At 26.6% G+C, this 21,895-nt stretch overlaps 1 protein-coding gene across 3 annotated transcripts; it reads right to left on the reverse strand.

The window, feature by feature from the left end:
• Positions 1 to 10,497: 10,497 nt before the first annotated feature.
• Positions 10,498 to 21,771, reverse strand: LOC145848808 (serine/arginine-rich splicing factor 5-like). Of its 3 annotated transcripts, XM_082954050.1 has the most exons (10): positions 21,634 to 21,661; positions 16,628 to 16,991; positions 15,388 to 15,538; positions 14,932 to 15,090; positions 13,978 to 14,064; positions 13,741 to 13,755; positions 12,799 to 12,941; positions 11,988 to 12,168; positions 11,344 to 11,598; positions 10,498 to 10,715 (listed from the first exon to the last, which is right to left on the reverse strand). In XM_082954050.1, exons 2-10 carry the CDS (start codon positions 16,740 to 16,742, stop codon positions 10,607 to 10,609), a joined length of 1,215 nt encoding a protein of 404 aa, XP_082810176.1. In that variant the 5' UTR covers positions 16,743 to 16,991; positions 21,634 to 21,661; the 3' UTR covers positions 10,498 to 10,606. The 3 variants fall into 3 exon arrangements, with proteins under 3 accessions (XP_082810176.1, XP_082810188.1, XP_082810182.1); XM_082954062.1 differs by lacking the exon at positions 16,628 to 16,991 and having other exon boundaries at positions 21,634 to 21,771; XM_082954056.1 differs by lacking the exon at positions 13,741 to 13,755.
• Positions 21,772 to 21,895: the final 124 nt, after the last annotated feature.

A 21,895-nucleotide genomic window follows, 5' to 3' on the forward strand; every position in this document is an offset into this window, starting at 1 on the left:
AGTTTAGAACCGTAAACTTATTAAATTAATGTAAAAATAATGTACTTTAGCCTGTTTTTAAAATTATAAAACATGTTACAACGGTCTACGAGAAAATTAACTTAACAATTAAAAACTTAATTAAAAACAAAGTATTTAAAGTACTAAACTTAATTAAATAAGCAACTAGTCATTTTAAACGTTGTAAATAAGCTTTTGTACTTTAATAATATTTCAAACTTTTTTCTAAAGAAGTATGTTTATTAGCTACATTAAGCTATACTTATATAGTTATAAACTTTTGCAGAATTTTTTAAGTCTAAAAACAACATGAGAAATAACAATACAGAACTTTTATAAAATGTATTATTTGAAATAAACTTGTTGCTTCCTTTGCGTCAAGTTTTCTTATTTACTATTGTTTCTTTTTTCAAGTACTGAAACTTCACTACTTAACACATACTTTGAACAAAAACTTGTAAAAATGTGCAATATCAACTTAGTTTCTAAGATTTATTGTTAAAACTTATACAACAGTGCTTCATGCTTCAAAAACAAAACAAAACAACTTATATTAGAATTTAAAAATAAATAAAAAAGTCTGTTTTACAAACGAATCGAACATAAAGTTATCCAACTATCTTCAGGAAGAATTTAGAATTTAACTTTTGTCTAAACATCATCTAGTAGTTTAACAACAAACTTAAAGCTTCTTTAAAACAGTCTTTTATATAAAAAATATTATTTATCACTTAAAAATATTACTTATGAAAGTAAAAATTGTAATTTTAATAAAATTTGTTTTAATTTTGAACCAAAATGCATTTAATGAAAAAATAAATGAAAGTGTAGTTACACTGAGCGTTACTATAAAATTTCACAACATAAATTTATTATATAAAAAAGTAGATTAAAACTAAAGTTAAAATCAAATAAAAACTAAACAACTTTTTTGGGGTACAAAATTTAAGTAAAAATATCGACAATTACATCGCATTTTTATTGAAGTAGAAATTTTTTCAATACACGCTTTTCAACTACTATTGTGTTTAACTAGGCTATAGAATATAATATTAATGTTTATTGAAGCTTGATAATAGATACATCATAATGAGTTTAAATAAACAATGTGAAATAAATATTGTTTGGATAACAATTTGCTAAAACTAAGTATACAAGAATAACAATAAAAGTGGTCTATTGAATAAGCTTTGTTAACTTATGCTTAAATAGTCTTGCTTACTTAATATTACCGAATTCTTATCTAATCAATATTTATTTCACATTGTTTATTTAAACTCATTATGATGTATCTATTATCAAGCTTAAATAAACATTAGTATTATACTCTATAGCTTTTATAGTAGTTGAAAAGTGGGTTTTAAAAAATTTTCTACTTCAATAAAAGTGCAATGTGTTTGTCAATATATTTGGATTCAAAACTAAAATTTAATTTATCAAAATTACAATATAAATATAAAAATATATTTTTTACTTGCATAAGTAATAATGATTTGTTTAAAAAAAAACATAAGTAAAAACAGCTTATTTTTATACAAAACATGTTACGTTTTAAAAATATACTTTAAACAGTACTTTTTATTGTAAAATTGTTAGGTAAGTTTTATTTCTAGAATGCTTAGTTTAACTTTTGTTTGTAGAACAAGTTTTAAATACTACTTAGCGGTTTTGTAGCTTTTAAAAACAAATGCATAAGGTATAATTTATTGTATGAAAATAATTAATAAAAACAAATAATTTGCTTTAAAACTGTAATTTGCACACTTAATTTAAAGTGCGCACTTCTGCCTAAAAGGATTAAGTGCGTACCTTACCGATGTCCCTACTAAAAGTTGCTCACTAAATACTAAAAAAATAGCTTGATACTGTTAAATCAAAAGTGCTCTAGCTAAACTTAGCTTCTGTAGTATATTCATTCTTTTCAGTTTGCTAAATTTTGAACTGTACTAATAAAAAATATTTTCTATAAAAAACTTTATCCGTAAAACTTTTCTTATAACCGCTTATCTGTAAAGTTTTTTTATACTCCTGTATGCAAACTTTTATGATAAAATTGCAACAGTATTAGAAACAGCAGTTTCATCGTAACTTTGCAATTTTAGCTAAAAGATCTTATGGTTTTAATTTTAACAAAAATATTGAACACCTCAATTGAAAGTTAAAACTAGCATTGTGATTTGTATTGTTAAACATACACGATAATATTACTTTGTAATAAAATTTTTTTTAACAATTTCAAATTAGTCAGTACCAAAAAAGTTATAGATATTGATTTTAACATTACAACATTATATTTTAGTAATCTTTGGAAGTGTTGCTTTGACATTTTTCAAAAAACTAAGGACTGTTAGGTTAAATAAAACTAGTTTTAAGAGGATAGTGTACAAAAATTGTGAGAGCATGAAGAATTTAAAGTGCTTAGTGTAAAAATACTTGTTTGCTTGTTTAATTAAAAGTGCATCCTAAAATTCCGATGATACAAACTATATTTAAAAGCTACTACAGGACGTATTTGTTGAAGCAAAAATAGTTTTCAATCAAAACGTTTTGTTTTATTAGGTAACCTATAACAGAGTTTATAAGCAGTTTAGCTTAACTTTTTCTGGTCACCATATTGAGTTGTTGCTTTTTAGTCAAGCTTAACTTCGTTAATTGGTAAACATTTTAATTTTTTAGAAAAATTAAATTTAAAAAACTGTGTGTGTGGTGTTTTTTACACTTTGGTCAGAACTAGTTTTTATTGTAACCTAAATATATAATGAAATACTTTTGTAAGTTTCGAGGGATATAAGTTTACCTGCGGTATTTATAAGACGATATGACTATATTTGATAAAAAATGTACATGACTTGTATAAAATTGAAAGTATGTTAAAAAGTATACTTTACGATGAAAATTATGTTTTAAACGCTTTTAAAAATAAGTGCAGAAATAGTCCCTACTACTTTTCAACACAACAGGTACATATTAAATTTTAAATAAAAGTTCAACTTACTAATTTATTAGCGAGGTATAAGTACAACCAAAGAAATTCAAAAAGTACTTTTCTGCACTTATTTTTTATTTACTTAAAAAATAATAATTCTTGCAATAAACCATTAAATAATAAATTTGGTATTTTTGTTTAAAACAGAGTTGTTATTTAAAAAAAATAAACTTATAAAATTTTTACAGTCCAAAATATATAAGGACAAATTATTTTCCGATATAACTTTTTATTTTCTATTGAAATAAATTAATAGTAAAATGTACTTGAAATTTAACAATATACCTGAGGCCAGCTTAAGTTTGTTGTAATGCTAAAATAACTGAATTGAACTAAAACTCGTTAGTTGTTATAAAATACTTTAATCAGTCTATGTAATAAAACACAACTATATATTTTTAGATATTACTAATTTAGAAGTGTTTGTTAGATAACCACATTTCTATAAATTTGTTAATTAATTTATTTTTTAAATAAATAAAAACTAAAATTAAAAATAAAAAAATTTGAATTTTTTTTTTCAAATGATCAAAAACATACTGTTACAAGTTTTTGATACTTGATGCATATGATTACTTTAAGAAGTTCAAAAAGTTTGATTTAGTTCATTAGTAAAAAAATGTTTTGAAGCATTTTTGCACTTAAATAAATGTTTATGAAAAAGTTTTAAGTTAATAGACTTGTTTAACGATTAATACTAATATTTGCATAAAAATTTAACAAGAGTAGCTTTTTTTTAACTTTAATGTATCTCTTACTTTTTTAACTTTTGAAATTTAATTTAACCTACAAATTAATCTTTATTTTAACTGACAACTACTAGATGCTTGTTTTAGAAAACCTGAGTTAATGGTTTTCCTCAGTTTTACTAATTCAACTACTTTTGAAATTTCTTTTTTTTAAGTATTAGAATATCAGTATATTTTGTTTTGTTTTCTTTCATTTTTCATTTTGTATAATTGATTGTTTTATTAGTAAAAATTTAAATATTTAAATGATAAAAAAGCTATGTGCAATAGCTCGTAAGAAACTTTATAAGCATGTGGTGTACGACTCGATAACCGAAAGGTTCCTTTGCACACCAGGTCCTTAGACCAAACTTTTTATGCGATTTTTTAAATCGTTCAATAAACGATATTTATTACACTATCATTAAAAGTTGTTTAGCTTTCTATGAAACTAATTAGACTTTTAATATAAACCGAATTTTTTATTGAAGACTTAACCAAAAAGCTATTATGTTGTTCTCTATGTAATCGACAACTTATAATTATATATGGAACTAATGCCTTGGTTATAAACGTATGTTTGATTTAAAAAAATGGTTTTATCTAGTAATAGTAGTTTCACAAAACTTTGTAGTTTTACAGTTAAAACAAAAACAGCCTGTTTTAATGCATTTTTCTTTTCAGTTAGCACTACAGTAAATTAAATTAGTTTTAATGTTTGATTTTTAAATTATTTAACATTGTCGAATCATATTCTTTAGTCTAAGTGCATACTAAAAACACAAAATTTAATTATTAACATCTTTTTAATACAGAAATAAACTGACATGACATTTTATTTTTGTTTTCAACTTTTTTTTTCTAAATTTTAAAACTAATATTTTTTCAGTATACATAGTATACGTATACTATTGGCTAATATTTTAAACTTTACTTTACTGTGATATAAAAAACTATTTCACTGATTTTGTTATTTCAAACTACAACCAAGAAGACTTTCCAGCAAATTTTTTGTACGTTACTTAAATTGAAAAACATTTAGTTTTTATCATAATATAAAGTTATCAACAAATGTGCGGTAATCTAATTCAAAAGAACCTAAATATATAAGTAACTAACTGGTTTTGTATCATTACAATGTTTAGATGTTTAATAGTAATCTTATTAAGACAACTTTATAAAATACTGTTAATTGAACGTCAAAAGAAACAAGCTCTAAAAGTTTGGTTTGGGACCTGGGCTGGTGGACGAAAAAAACCTTTCGGTTATCGAGTCGTAAACCCTTTACCACATGCTTTTACAATTTAATACTAGCTAACAAAAAATAGTTTTTAAATATAAAGTTTTAAACTAAGACAAATAAAACAAACAATAAAAAGAAAATAAAACTGAACTAAAATTAACGAAATAATAGATTCATTTGGATTAATATATTCAAAATGATCACAAAACTTTGTCTTATAACATAAAATTAAAAACAGAGTCTCAGCTAAAAACTTTTAATTTGTATAAAGCTGTACTACAATTATATATTTAGTAAAAATTAAATTAAAACATAGTACGTAAGAGGGTTGGCAAAATTCGTTAATTAAAGACTGAATACTGAAAAACATTTCTACTTAATAATCTAAAACTTAAAACGACATGCTTATGTAGTTTTTTGAAAATAAAGAAACTAGTTATCATTGTTAGTAACTAAAGTAATAACTAAAGGTTAGTAAATAAAGAGCTTTAACGTTTTTATTGTTAAAACAATTTAAAATGGTTTGCGAAGAAACCCTCAGCTTCAACGGAAGAATGGATAGTCATGTTCGATAACAACAACATACGCAATCATGTTTTCCGTTTTTGCGTCTTCATGAACAAAACATTCGTCATCGGCGGGCTTTACAACAAGAGAGACCGATTAATATATTTGGACACTAACAACAGCGAACAGCGTCGAATTCACAACGCTCAAGCGGAAAGAGCCGCGACAGTTTATCATGGAAAAGTTGTTCTTTATGGAGAGTTTAATCGGGATCGCTCAGAACATTAAACACTATTGAGCCGTGCGATCAAACGTCTGATCCGTGGTCTTGCACACCCAGCATGATTCAGCTTAGGTACTCTCCCAGCGAGAGGTTAGCAGAACAGATAAGCAGAAAAGTATTTCCCGGGCCAGACTTCAAAAAGTCTTGGCGGACCGCGCAGTTGTAAAAGTTGTGTTATAAAGGTTAATGTTGAAACTTTATAACTTAGATTTCAATGAAAGAGTTATACGTTTATTACTACTATGTAATGAAAATAAAGTTGAAAACACAATTTTTTTTTCTAAATAAAAACATTCATATGGGTTCTGTACTATTTACTTTTCTCCAGCATTTCTTGTTTTATGTCTAGCAGACAATTTCTAAAGACATAAAACTCAATTTGTGATGGAACTACTAGTACAGTCACCTATCGCGATTCTACGCACTTGTTTGGTTAAGCATTTTAGAATTCTCAAAATATACAGAAAAATAATTGAAAAGTTTTTAGTATTGTAAATTCATTTAATATGTTAAGTTAGCAGTATACTTTTTCTATGCATAATTTTAATGCTAACTCACCTCTGTATTTGTATAGACTTTGTAAATTATGTTCCTTGATGATCGGACAAACATTGAGTTGAGGCTTTGCTCTATATGTTTTAGGTGTCTTAGCCCTCGTTTATATCTTTAAATCAACCAAGCTACGATATTCAATTCCTCACAGTATCTATGGCATAAAGTTGCATTTTAGTTCAACAAATCTCTTACTTTTAGCTGATGTGTTTCTTGCCCACCTAAAACTTAACTTGTCTTGCATGGTATTGGAGAAAGATTTTTTTCTTATTACATGCAATTCAAGTTAAATCTTAGGTGGGCAAGGAACATAGTATGAAAAAAAAAACTTTGTTTACACATAAACAACTTATAATAAAAAACTTTTCACTTATATGAAAAAGTTGAATAAAACTATTATTAAAGCAAAAATAAAACTGCATGTACCCAAAATGCATTTAACCAAATGGATTTTAAGAAAAAAGCCAATTTAGTAGATATAATTGCTACCTCATGTTTAGTAAAGAACTTTTGCTGTGGACACAATGTGCGTAAATTTGCGAGAGGTGACTGTACTATGTAGTAGTATTTGTAATTTTAACTTCTTTCTATAACAGAGTTACACTTTAGTAAGATCTAAAATAGTTAAAGAATAACTTGGCAACACTTAAACAATGAAAATTACTAATTTTAACTGGTATTTGTATACTTTTTACTTAGCAAAAAAAGAGCCTTAACCTGCACTATTTGGTTAAAATATATTATGGTATATACATAAAACATGGTTGAAAATATAAGCAGTTTCGAAACTTGGTGGAAAAAACTGCTTTTAAAGGTAGAAGCTAAGTTTTAAAAAGAAAAACTGTCTTTGAAATTAAACTTTACGAAGACTAAGAACTTGTGTTCTACCGGATCTAGCCATAACTTGCAAAGATCTGGAGAAAAATGTTTACCGAAATCAAGATAATAATCTTTTGACAAATAAAATTTTGACCTGATCCGGATCTTGACAACTTATGGCCAGATTCGGCGTTTGAATTTGAAAAAAACATTACTATGAAACTCTACCCGACAACACTACTAAAAATGGTTGACCGCTGCCATGCTTTTGAAGTATGCAGAATTGCCACAGATCAAGCTGAGAAAAATTTCCTGACTTTTTCCTGACTTTTTACAAAATTTTTCCTGACTTTTCTAAATCAAACTCTTAATTTAACCTTATTCTAAAATAAATAACCTAACACTTGAAACTACAGTATAAAATCCCATTTTTTCCTGACTTTTGCCTTTTTTTTTAGTTTATCCTGACCTTGTGGTAACCCTGAGTATGTAAAACGAATCGCTAACATGTATCTGTGAAAACCTAAATAATATCATAACATTTTAGATGTCAAGTATATGCTGAAAAGGGAGTAGTTACCTTTAAACAACAGTAGTGTTTCAACAATTATAAACAACCAACGATTGAAAAAGAATGTACAAAGTTGCAACTATCTTGGAGCAAAATGACAGCTTAAGTGACCATAAGCTAGCCGGAGTTACACTAAGTTAGCCTGAAGTAATAAAGATATAACTTTAGCAGGGTTACAACAGATCAAGCTGAGAAAAATTTCCTGTCTTTTTACTAAAATTTCCCTGACTTTTCTAAATCAAACTCTTAATTTTAACTTATTCTAAAAAACATAATCTAACACTTGAAACTATATAAAACTTTCAATCTAATATACAGGTTAAAACAACAGTTTTTTTTTTGCTGAATTCAATCATCAAACTTCAATTACATCACTTGAACCATCTGTGTATGATTGATGTATTTGCAATAAACAGCTCTATCAGCAAAATACTTGTATTATAAAATCCTTAAATTGAAAATAAATTATAAAAGAATGAACTCAAGTAACAGTAAAAAAAATACATAAAAAAGTAAACTATATATATGTTGTATAAATTATTCCTCTTATTATTTAGTAACAAATAAATCTACTCTAATCTATTTAATAAACTTAAGTTATTCTACAAAAATACAAATAAGTAAACTTAAATATGGCATATGAAATACCTCTCTTGTAACTTATTTTACAAATTTAAACAACTTTGAAAAATTATAAAGAGGTTAATGATACACATCAACTTCTTACATAAATACTAAACTAACCGCTTAGTTATGAAGAACTCAACTATTTACTTAAACAAAAAATAATTTGATTCTAAAATTATGCTAGATAAACTTTTGTGTATATATCACAGTTTCACTATGGAAGTGTCCTTGCTACAGATCATCAATACTAAAAAGCTTACAAAAACTGCTCGTTCAAGTAGAGTAGTTGTTCAATATGTTAATAAAAAATTATGCAGTTTTATAAAGATATATTATTAATTTATACCAGATGAAGGCATTGGAAATTAAATAACTGTAAATTTCTTGAAAAAATTTACTATTTTAGTCTGACTTTGAAAGATTTTCTACCATTACAAGGCTTTAGAAAATAAGAAATTTTGCTAAATTAAACTGACAAAATCTGTTTTATTTTTCTAAATTTTGTCAAAGTTCTTGACTTTTTCCAAAAACCCCCATTTTTTCCTGACTTTTGTTATTTTTATTAGTTTTTCCAGGCCTTGTGGCAATCCTACCTAATCCAAAAAAGTTATTTTAATCTTTAAGTTATTTACCAAAAAATAGATAAATGTGGTTGAAAGGGACTCATATAAAAGCGCAATTTAAAGGTCAAAATAAAAGTCTTCAAGGAAAATATCTCATCAGGTTAAAGTCTTTTTTAAGTTGTCAACTGTAGTATAGAATTAAATAATTAACTGTTACGTTATTATCTTACATTCTATTTTCAAGTAAAAGTTTTATATTTCAAGTAGAGCTAGAACGTTGACAAAACTATATTTAGTACTTAAATTAGAACTTATCCATTTTAAATTAGCACGAGTGTGTGGCGACACTCGTGTTAGCAAAATCGCTTGTTTTCGAAAGAGATCACTTAGTTTTAAAATTAAGTACTTGATATTTTTTAACAGTGAGCATGTTTTTAAATTTTTATTCTAAATATTTATTTATATATTTATCAATATAAAAATATCTATCAAAAAAATTTAAAACTGAGTTTTAACTGATCCATTACTAATACAGGGTTCGTGCGCGAAATTTTTTTCATTTAGCCTGACTGAGACCAATTTAGCCTGACATTTTTTCAAAGTAAGGAAAATCCCCTTTAGAAGTAATTTTAGGTATTGGGGGGTCTTGATTAGTACTATTATAGTCACCGACTTCAATCAGCTTTATCTCAAAAATATTTTGAGCTTTAAAAATCTGCAAAAAGCAACTCATAGCCCAGTTATAACTCAATAAAATAAGACTAAATTGTGAAAAATGTGATTGACCCCTCCCTATGCTCTTAACATAACAAATTCAGTAATAAGTTTTAAAATAAGTGTTATATATAATCTATTACTAGTATAAAAATTTAATATATATTACCAAATACAATTGTTTAATTTAATTAATCGCTAAGTAAAAACATTATAACCAGAGATTTACATTAAAACAACGTGAAATGTTGTGTTTAAAAAAAATTCAAAATGAAACGCTTACAAGAGTAACAAAGTTCAAACAAACAGCTAAGTTGTTGAACTAAACTGTAATGTTTAATCTGTATTTGTTTAATAAATTTTCATAATTATGACGTATATAATCTACTCAAAACAAAATAATGAAGATTCTAAAATCTTTTTAGAGATTCAACAAACAATTTTAAGCGTTTATTTTTACAAATACTAACTGATTTTGTCTTAAATAACTAAATCTTTATTTAGAAATAAATTCACATCTTATTTGATCTTAAAAGGTTTCTCAATTTTTTTTAATCAAAGATTTTCAAGCACTTGAACTGAGAAAAACTGACATCTCAAATTTTAAAATAAAAAACTGATTTAGCCTGACGTTTTTCAACTTTTCAAAAAAAAAAATGATTTAGCCTGATTTAGACTGACGCGCACGAACCCTGTAATAGCACACTATTTAAATAAATTTAAAAAAAAACTATTCAAGTTAATTGAATATATCTCGAAAATTTAGAAACATTATGTTGACTTAATGAAAACAATTAAATATAAATTCTTTGCAAACTCAGGTTTACCTTCTAAATTAACATCTAAATAATAATATCTACAACATTTACTAATATATAATAAATTCAAATACACAACAAACAACTAAAATCTTTAAAATTTATTCATGGAAAGAAAGCCGTACTATCAACATTATGCGATATATCCTACATTCAAGCAACTAGTAAAGAAATTTACACAAATATTTAACAAATTTATTCCCTGGGCGAAGGGCTCCTGGACATGGGCTTCTCTTCCCTTTCTTCCTGCTGTTTCGGTGACGAATCTCCGTTTTCGTGCTTCTCTTCAGCGGGCGATCTTGACCTTTTAATTGATCGTTTGTTTGTATGAGTAATACAGGCACAATATATATAAATGACATAAAAAAATTTACTAAATATGTATCAGCAGTTTTTGTTAATTAGAAGTTGGTTCATTAAAAAAAATATTTATAAAAGATGTACATTTAATTATTAAGTAGTTTAAGAAGAGATTTCAACAACATTGAGGTATACAAAAAAACAACTACCGTGCCATAAAAATTTTACCATTTTTGAAATTTACACAAAAAATATTCTTTTGTTTCAACTAAATATGAAAAGATTCCGAATCTAGTAGGATTGAGTAAGTTTTTATTAGTCTTTATTTATTGATTAAAATAAAAAATTAAACAAATAATTTTGAATGATTTTAAAAAAAATTACTTAAACCAGTATAAGATTTCAATATTTATTATTGAAAATGTTAGCAGAATACTTCATAAAAACAAGAAAAAATAAATTGATCTTAATGACTTTAACCATGTTTTTGTTAAACAGTGTAAGATTTAATAAAAATAAATAAAAAAACACATTACCAAGTTGTTTTTAAAAAGTATTAAATTATCTTGTCAAGACGGAACATTTCATGGAATAGTTAAAAAATAAAACAATAAAACAATAAATTAAATCACCTGCTCCTGCTTCTGCTCTTGCTCCTCTTCTCTTCGGCGCTCCTCGACCGCGACCTGGACTTCTTGTCGTCCTTGTCCGCGCTCCTCGACCTCGACCTGCTCCTGGCCGCCGACTTGGATCCGCTCCTCGATGCCGACCTGGACCTGCTCCTGGAGTCCCTCCTGCTCCTGCTGCGCGACCTGCTCCTGGAACCGCCCCTGCTCCTCGAGCGCGACCTGGAGCGCGACTTGGACCTGCGCGATTTGGAGCGCGACCTGTAAGAATACCGCCTGAATGGAACAGTGGAAAAAAATTCAGATATTTGTGAGCTTTTAATGAGAACGTTGGGATTTTTAAGGCTTTAAAATGCATTAACTTCGACTAAACAACAATAATAAATTTGAAGTTAAAATTTTTTTGAAGTACTGTTAAGTTTAAAATATGACTATAAAACAAAAGGCACTATTAATTAATAAAAATAACAAGAATATGAAAAAAATTAGATTACATCACAGGTATGAAGTATATATTATTAAATAAATAAACTTTAAGTAAAGGGCATTACTAAATTTTTATCAACAAATGTTTTAAAACTGTAGTGCATATAGATTTATTTTTTTGAGTCTAATTAACTGAACACGAGTTTCAAATAATAAAAACTCACCTGGATCTGCGTGCTGATCTGGACCTGGATCGGGACCTTCCCCTGGATCGAGACCTGGACCTGCTCCTGGAGCTGAACGAGCCGTCGGGGACCAGCTTGATCCTCCTCCCGTTGAGCTCGGTGTCGTCCATCTTGTCGATTGCGCGTTTCATGTCGTCGTACGTGGCGAAATCGACGACTCCTGTTTGTTATGTTATTTGTTTCCAGTCATGTTTGTTATGATCGGAGAATTATTTATAGTTTTTATTTAACTGTTCAAAATATAGATTTAATCATTTGCTACAAAAAATCCTATTATCGTTTGCTAAGAAAAGTATTTCTTTCCATTAAACACCCAGTTGAAGTGTGTTGATTCCTCAACACACAGAAACATTTGTTGGTATAATAAAGGAAGATTGCTGTATAATTTGTTTTTTGTTTTTATTTTTTATTATATATTATAGATCATAACAAATATTACCTGGATCTTCAAAATAACAATCGTTAAAACTGTTGAAAACAGCTGATAGAATGCATAAAAGCTTTTCAGGTTATAAATACAAGTCAAATAGATAAGTACATCCAAATGAACTATTTGCTTAACAAATTGCTCAATATATCCAAATAAGTTGTTGAACATTTATATTTTTACACTGATAATAAAAACTTAATATCAGTACGTTCATTTAATTGACAAATATGTTAAGCATTTGTATTTTATGTCTTACCTTAATAGCTGGACAAATATTTTTCAAAAATTTACATAACAGTGCATTTATTTATTCAAACAAACCTGTTAACTTTTTATCTAATTTTCAAGTAAACTTTTTACCTTCATTCTGACGATGCTTGTGGGCGTCGGCGTAAGTGACTTCTCCCGCTTCTCTCAGATAATCTTTCAAGTCTTGCCAGCTGACGCGAGAGGACAGGTTTTCGACGATGACGCGGTACTTTGTTCTCACCGGGGGCCCGTACCTGAACGAAACGACTTTTTTTTTATCTGGCTCTTTACGTAAAACTGATCTAGGTTAGTCTTGACATTCTCAGTTTGAAATATTTTTAAAAAATGTTTGGTGGCATTTATGCCTTGATTTGTACTTTTTATTTTTATTTTATATGAACAAAACTTTAGAAAAGTTTATTAATTATGCCATTTAAATATTAACAGGGTTGCCAAACCTTCTTGGCTGATTTTCTCCAGGTTTACAAAATTTCCTTCAGATTTTTTAAAGTACACATTTTTGGGTCTATTTACAGTTTAAAGTTAAGTTAAAGGTAAAAAACTGTTTTGATGTTATTTAAATATTGAAAAGATACTGTAAAGCTACTTCAAATAAGTTTTTAATAATAATAAAATGATGTAACAAAAAAATTTATCTATATGGTATTATTGTGCAAATCAAAATTCTTCTACTTAAAATGCAAAAATTGTGTTTAAAACTCCAGGTTTTTTGGCAACCCTGTATTAATTTTTATCTTTATTAAGATTAAAATGGGAAAAAAAATTTTTGACTATCTTAATTTAACTAAATGATATAAGTTTATATTTATTAGCTTACATTAAATGTGTGGTGTAATTTTATGGCCCTATAAAAAAAATTTAAAAGGATTTACTTGAAGCATTTTTAACAGTAATATATACATGCATATGTGATTTTGAACAACAAGGCACAAGACAAAACTTAAAAGTGTGATAAACTTAATACTTTAAAAATTTGTGTTTTTATCAAAAGAATCAAAATAAAACTCAAGTGTGGTGTATCATCAAACTTACGTCCGACCACCCCGTCTATAATTAAAAAACAATTATTAATTAAATGAAAAAACAGAAAAATATATTGAACTAGTATATTGATATTTTATGTGAGAAATTAACTTGATAAAATTAAATTGGAAAGATTTTCAACAGCATGCTCAAGGTGCTGGGTAAATTTTACTGTTGTGCCACACACTTGTAAAAATTGAGCCAATTTTGTTAAGTTTTTATAAGAAACAAAAAACATCAACTTACTTTCCAATGGCTCTGGAGTCATAATAGTTGGTTCTTCTTTGGCCGCCATAACCGCCCCTATCGTATCCTCTATCGCGGTATGAGTCTCTGTGAAAAACGTTAAAAATAGTAATGTTCAATAAAACTCTTGTTTCATATTAACTTAATCATATTAAAGTATATTTAGTTGTTCAAAACAATAACTTTGAAATGTAACTGTATGTAATAAAGTAAGTCGAAAGTAATTCTCAATTAAAATATCAAGTTTTAAAAAAAAATAATTTGAACATTTATTTAAAATTACAGATTATAACTGTTTAAGCTGTTAGTTCTATGCAATGTAATTAAGTGAAGTTATCAACTTGATTTAGTTTAAAATAAATTAATTTATCTGTTAAAAAGCGTTATTTACAAAAAAAAAATAATTACCAAAATTAAACTTGCAGAACATGAATAGTTGTGTACAGCATTATTGAGTTTAAAATAATTCATTATGTATGAAGTTGGTATTACTCATAAGAAAACAAAAACTTGTATTGTTATCATTTAACTTACAATTGCATACTCTACATTCAATTGCAATAATCAATAAATAAAAATCACAAGTATTTAAGGATTCAAGTAATTTAGAATTCAATAAGGTTAGGTAGCTTTGTGCAAATTTGGATTGTCAAAAGAAAAATTTTGATGTTTATTAACTTAAAGCATGTATATTAAAATTCAAAAACTAAAATAAATCATGTTATAAAGCTTGTAAAAGGTTGAAGTTTTACATGTAAATAAAAACAAATTGTACGTGTAAACTATTGTACGTGTAATCAAATTATACGTGTAAAAAAATAGTATTTTAGGTCATGGTGACCATGATCATTATACAACATTTACTAAATACACAAAAAACCTCTAGTGTAAAAATTAAATTGTTAAATTGGGGTGTATAACAACATGCTCTGCAACAATGGTAAAACAACAAACCTGTACGAGTCCCTGTAGGAGTCCCTCCTTCCGTAATCACCACCTCCCCTGTATCCACCGCCGCCGCCGCTCCTGGGCGTTCCCTTGGCGTGCTCGATGGTCACTCTCTCGCCGCAGATCTCACGGTTGTTGAGCTCGTACACTGCGTCTTCCGCGTCTCTGTTTAATTATCAGAATTTAATAGTTTATGTTTATTTATTTAATACTATAACATATATTTTTATTAAATATATAACATTTTATGCATAAAAAGCTATTTTAATTTAAAGAGTATAAAGTTTTTAGAAGTTATTCTATCTGTCTGTATTTTAAAAGTTGAATAAAAACAATCAGAATTTTATTTATCCATAGACTTATGTAAAAATTATAAGTTTTTTTATAACAACAATGCAAAACAGTTCTGAAAATTTCAAATGTATACATAAATTGTTATAATGTACAAGAAGTGATTTTTACCTGGCATCATCAAATTCAACAAATCCGTATCCATTTTTGAGGGAGACATCCCTTAGTTTTCCATATCCCTTGAAGAATTTCTCAACGTCACTTTCCCTTGCTCTGTGGGTCAGGCGCCCAATGAATACTCGTGTATTGGACATAACTTTATCTGTAAATGGTTGTTAGTGAAAAAACATGTTTATAGTATATTCAACTTTTATCCATTGACACTAAGATTGGGACAAGTATTAGTTATGAAAACGTGATGTTAAGTATTTAGTTATGCTAAATAAGAATATTTTAAATTCCTACAGTTTATGGGGTAAGGCCTATAATGACAATAACTTGATTTTCAAGTTTTAATGTGATTGTTGTATATCAATGACTCTTTAAAGATTTAAATTTTGTTATATTTAATTTAATGAAACCAAAAGAAAAAATTTGTTGTTTTTCTTAAAAGATTTGTCTTTTTTATAAACTTTGCTTGTTTAGCTCTTAAAAAAAATTAACTAGTAAGTTTTAAAAAATTAATTAGAAATCTATAACTTATTTTTTAATTATAGGCTATTTTTATTTAATAAAGTTTTACAACAAAAGAATTTTCTTAGTATTTTCCATGCATTCTTTGAAAAAGTATTAATCTTTAAACTAGAAAAAGCAATTCAAAATTGTTATGATTAACAAGCGCTTAGTCTTTTTTATTTGAAAATGATTATCTTTATTTAAAAAATTATTTAGATATAAAAAAAAAATTATAAACAATAATTTATCAGGCTAACAAATAATGGGCAGAAGAAACACATTGAATTTTGTAATATACTTATGATTTCAATTTAGATATTCAACATTATGAATGTTTGCCAAAATCTTTGGGAGTTAACACATGTTAAGGTTTTTCAACAGATAATGTATACTAAAAAACTAGAGGATGTAAAAAAAATCTAATTGACAGAATAAGTACAAAGGGAATTCCAAAACCAGAGTAGGCTATATTTTAGCTACAAACAAATTTCATACATGACTTATGATGAAATTAAGTTACATTATTTCTTACTAAAAATTATGATAACTAAATGAATATATGCATAAATTTATTTTATCAATTTAAAATTTAAAAGATTATTTTTGTATAAATTATTGAACTGGTTTGGTTTATGGTACTAAGTTTTTTAAATAAGTTTAAATATTATTAAATTATATATTTATCTAATTAATATTAAAACAAAATCCAGATTAACATTTAAAAAACAAAGCTTACAATTTTGTTTAGGATAGATGCAAGTCATCACACCATCAGTAAATGTGAATAATAAAGGCAAAAAACACATCGCATCAGTATAAGCGCACAAGTAATATGAGAAATCACTCCTCATAGGGGGAGTTTAGAAACAGCATATTTATCCCTCGTTCTTATGGCATTTTACTAAAAGCATTTTAACGTCTAAGCAACCATCTTAATTCAATGACTTAATTTCATTAAGCTCATCATTTTTGTGATAGGCTCAGAGCCATCGTTTTAAATCGGTTCATTGCGCACAATATAGAGAAAAGTTGGGTAAGAGGTAAGGCAAGGATATATTGCACACACTTACTGCTACCATCAAAAAGGCAACGACAGTAATCTGTGAATTCATACAGTTTAAACATTAATTTTTGATGAACAAACTAAAAAGTATAAAACTAACATAAAAATACTTGAGTGCATGCTATAAATATTTAACCTGGCATTTAACACTAATAAAAAATTGAGAAGCAAAATGAACTTATTGAAAAACTTTGTATATCATTTATTTACTGTTCTTAATATCATTTAAGCTTAATTTAATCATAAATATATTAACTTGATTAAAATATTTTCTTCTGCTTTAGTTGTTTTATATTAAACATTATCACTTAAATGAGCTTTCCTAACAATTACGTAAGAGCATAGAGAGGTAGATCACCCTTTTCACAATTTAGTCGTATTTTATTGAGAGTTAACTAAGCTACAAGTTGCTTTTTAGAGATTTTTTTTAAATCAAAATAGTTTCATGAGATATAGCGGGTCAAAGTTGGGTGACTACAATAGGATCTATATGGGCAAACTAAAACGGCAAACAACTAGAAATCACTAAAAAACTAAAAAGTTTTTGTTTATAATAAAATTTTTAATCATCTTTTATTTTAATCAACAGAACTTTCTAAATATTGCAAGGCATTTCCTGGAAGTTTAGGTAGTTATCTCAAAAAATGTAAGAGGAGATAGATAGATAGATTTATAGTGAAATAGTCTTTTTTTTTTGTGGTTTTTGTTTGTCTCCCATAAGGAACCTATAGTTGCCTCTGATATTGACCTGCTATATCTCAATAATTATTTTGAATTTTTTAAATCTGTAAAAATCATCTTTTAGCTTGGTTAAAACTTTATATAACAAAATCAAATTTTGAAAAAAGTGATTTTTTTTAAACTGTATATATTGAGGTAGGCACTGGCTTAAAAGAAATTTTTTCTGAGTTTTCTGATTTCTTTCCGGATTTTAAAATTTTTAATTTCCTTATTTCTTTTTGGTAGAAAGGGCAAAAGGGGTGGAGGTTAATCACTATTTTCACAGTTCAGCCTTTTTTTTACGAGTTTTAACTAAGCTACAAGTTGCTTTTTTACAGATTTTTATAACTATAACTCAAATTATTATTTGAGATATAGCCAGTTGAAGTTGGAGGCAACAATAGGTTCTTTATGGGAGACAGAAACTAAAACGGCAAATAACTAAAAATCACCAGAAATCTATGTCCCCCTACATCTTTTGTAATAACTACCTCAAACTATCAGGAAATGTTCCTTGCAGTATTTAGAAATTTCTGTCAGAAGAAAATTTTAAAAAAATATTAGAGAAATATTATGACAAAACTGTTTTTTTTTGTTTTATTATTTAATAATTTTTTATATAATCTTTTTTATTTTGTTCCAACAGAATTTTCTAAATATTGCAAGAAACATTTCCTGAAAATTTGAGGTAGTTATCTCAAAAAATGTAGGAGAAGATAAACTTTTAGTGAAATAGTCTTTTTTTACCATTTTGGTTTGTGCCTCCCATAAGGACCCTATTGTTGCCTTTGACTTTGACCTACTACATCTCAAAAACTATTTTGAAATTTTAAAATCTGTAAAAAGCATTTTGTAGTTTAGTTAAAACTCTATAAAATAAGATCAAATTGTGAAAAAAGTGAAAAACTTCCCCTATGCCCCTAATTTAACATCAAAAATTTATTTTAACTGCTATGAAAAGACACCCTAGTGCTACCTGAAAAGTGTTTATCATAAATTATATTCTAAAATAAAATGTTGTATGTTTTGTGTCTAATCTAAAATTCAATAACCCACATGTAAAATAGATCAAAATTCCAGGTTTTTTTAATTGTTTTACCTAAATTTTAAACTTCTATGTTATGTCAGGATTCTAGGTTAAATTGCCACCCTTTTATGAAAAAGCATTTAAATTAGCTCAAGATTTACAAAAAATCTAAATAGCCTGAGTTGCCTGAAAGTGTGGCAACCCTGTGTTGATCAAACTTGAACACCTAAAAGACTCTTGAACAGAAAGACATAATTATGGAGAATTTTATAAAAATGATTCTTTTTTTTCATAAAAACTAGCAGATGTTTGAAAACTTACTTCATTAATTTAGCTTTCATGAAGTTATAACATTTTATATATGAAAACCTATACATGCTCTTTACTTGTAGAGCAAGAAATTATTTGTGGCCTGACTTTTAAATATGTTAGTGGATAATTTTGATAAATTAAATTACTGTCCTATCCAAACTTTATAGTGGTTTTCACATAGCTACACCTTGCCTTTTCTAAAACAGGGTTGCCATAGGTTTTAAGGAATTTTTTCCTTAAAGGTTTTTAAATTACAAGTTTTCTTGTCCATTTGTTATGTAAAGTTAAACCTGAGGTAAACAAATATTTCAAGTAGTATAAAGATCTTATCAAGATACTGCAATGCTAGTTAACTTTAAATAGCTTTTACAACAAAATAAGATCTAAGCGTTATTGAATATGATAAATTTTCTGGTTTTATAAACTTTTGAAAGGCAGCAGTTTTTTTTTACAAAATTTTGAACTTTTCACAAGAACTTCTTTTCCTCTTTTTATAGCAGGGCTACTAAAAAGAAAATGTTTGTTATTAATGATGTCTTTGCTGCTACTAATAATGTCAATTCAACTTCAATTCAAAGTTATCATGTCATAAACAGCTATAAAATTCATATTTTGACTTAATACTTGAGACAAATATAAAATTTGTTGAAATTGGTTCTAAGAGGCAGCACCTCTAATATTTAAATTAAAGTTTCAATTAAATAAGCTTAAAACTGAATATAAATATAAAATATTTTCTAAACTGGTTCGAAGTGGCATCATTAAAATGCTTTTAAAAACAAAAATTTAGAAAAATATACAATTCTTGTAAAACTGGTTTAACAAGGCTAACTACTCAAACTTAATTATAACATAAAAAGTTTTATTATAAAATATTAATTTACACTAATTGTAGCAATTAATTAGACCTCATTAATAGGAAACAAAAGGAGAAATAGTAAGTTCATTTAAAAAATCAATAAATTTTTGTACATCTGCTGCCCTTAAAGAAAGATAAAGTAACCAATTTTATGCATCTGGTTAAAATTTTATAAATTTATAAAAAAACTACTTCGAATTTTTACAGGTTTTTTTTCTCAAATTCAAGGTTTTTCAAGTTATGTGGTCACCCATCTACCATTATTACTTATATTTTCACATTTTCTTATGAATTAAGTAGAGGACTTTAAAGTTATCAAAACAAAATTTAAGATAAAAATTAAATTATCAACAGGGTTGCAACTCTTTGAGTCAAAAAATCTTCCTTGAGTGACCAGAAACTTTCCTGAGTAACCTTAAACTTCCTTGAGTTTCCCTGAATTTTTTTAAATCCTTAAAAATTTTATTATTTATTATAAAATTACAATATCAATTCTAAGAATATCAAAAAAAATGGCTACAAGGCTTAAAAATTTATAAATTTGCACTTAAAATATATAAAAAAAAAACTTTTTTGAACAAAATATTTAAAATGAATTAATTAAATCTCATTTGAAATCTAGAAAAAAAATTCTCTGAGATTTTTTAAAATTTCTTAAAATTTTCCTAATACTATTAGAAAAAACCAAAACTGCCCTAAGTTTCCCTAAGTCAAAAAAAAGAATCAAAATGCCCTGAGTTTCCCTGATATTTTCTACAACTTGAAAATTCCCTGAGTTTCCCTGAATTCCATGAGTTCCCTAAGTGTGTGGCAACCCTGCATCAAGCTGAAAAGCACAGTTTAACTAAATTATTATTTAATATTTTACTAGTAAAGTAAAGTAAAAATAATAGACAGCTAATCAATACTATGAGACTTACAAGTATTGATGATTAGATGAAAAAACAGGGTTACCACAAGTTTTTGAGAAATTTTTTGCAGGTTTCTGAATTTCTTCCAAGTATACTTTTAAGAATGTACACATTTTTGAGCCTACTATTAGTTTAGGCATAATGTTAAAATCTGTATTAATTAAAACAAAAACATTGAAGAAAAGATACTGTTTGGCTACTTGAAATGTGTTTTTTAATATACAAAATTTTAGATAATGACAAAAATTTTTATCTATATGAAAGATGTCATATCCTAATTTTACTATTTAACACATAAAAACTGTTGAAAAAAACAGGTTTTTCCAAGTTTTTTTTATAAGCTCAAACTCTAGGTATTTCAGTTTTTAGCCTAAAATGTCAAATTTTAGGTTTTTCTAGGATTTCAGGTTTATAGGCAACCCTTTTTAAGAACAACATTATTAATTGGCATTACATCACAGTACAAAATTAACCAAAATATCCTAAAATTTCAAAAAAAAAAAAACTGCCTAACATGAATAAAAAACTAAATTCAGTCTTAATTCAGCTTAAATGTTTGTTTAATCAAAAAATATATAAATTCATTTATTTTATAAAAGTTCAAAATAGCTTATATAGCCACAATCAATGTGAACCTTAATCTATGGTTAGAAAATTAAATTTCTCAGTGGAAAATGACATTGAATCAAACTTAAACAAAAACAATTGTTATAAATATTTTTTTTTAATTATATTTAATAAAATATACCTATTTGATAAACTATTTTTGGCCAATAAAATTACTTCTTTATAAAAAGTATTGCTTCTTAAGAGTTTTAGTGTAATAATATTGTAAAATGATTCAAATTACCTGCTAGATGTTTCTTCAAAACTAAAATAGTAGATATGGAAAACACTGTGGGTAATATTTCCAAGGCGGGCTGTTCTAGCACATTCGGTGACGACTACAGCCTAAAATGCTTTATTTTTAAAAATTACTTAACTTTAAAACACGTCTGCAGAGTTGTCAGTAATGAAGACTACTCTAAATCTGATGTTTCTTACACTTTTGCTTTTTCACGTATTTCCATTATGAGTTTATTATTTTAACGTGATTTTGAAAAATATATGTA

The sequence above is a fragment of the Thalia democratica genome, chromosome 1, assembly GCF_965202585.1.
Source record: "Thalia democratica chromosome 1, ktThaDemo2.hap1.1, whole genome shotgun sequence".
NCBI lineage: Eukaryota > Metazoa > Chordata > Thaliacea > Salpida > Salpidae > Thalia > Thalia democratica.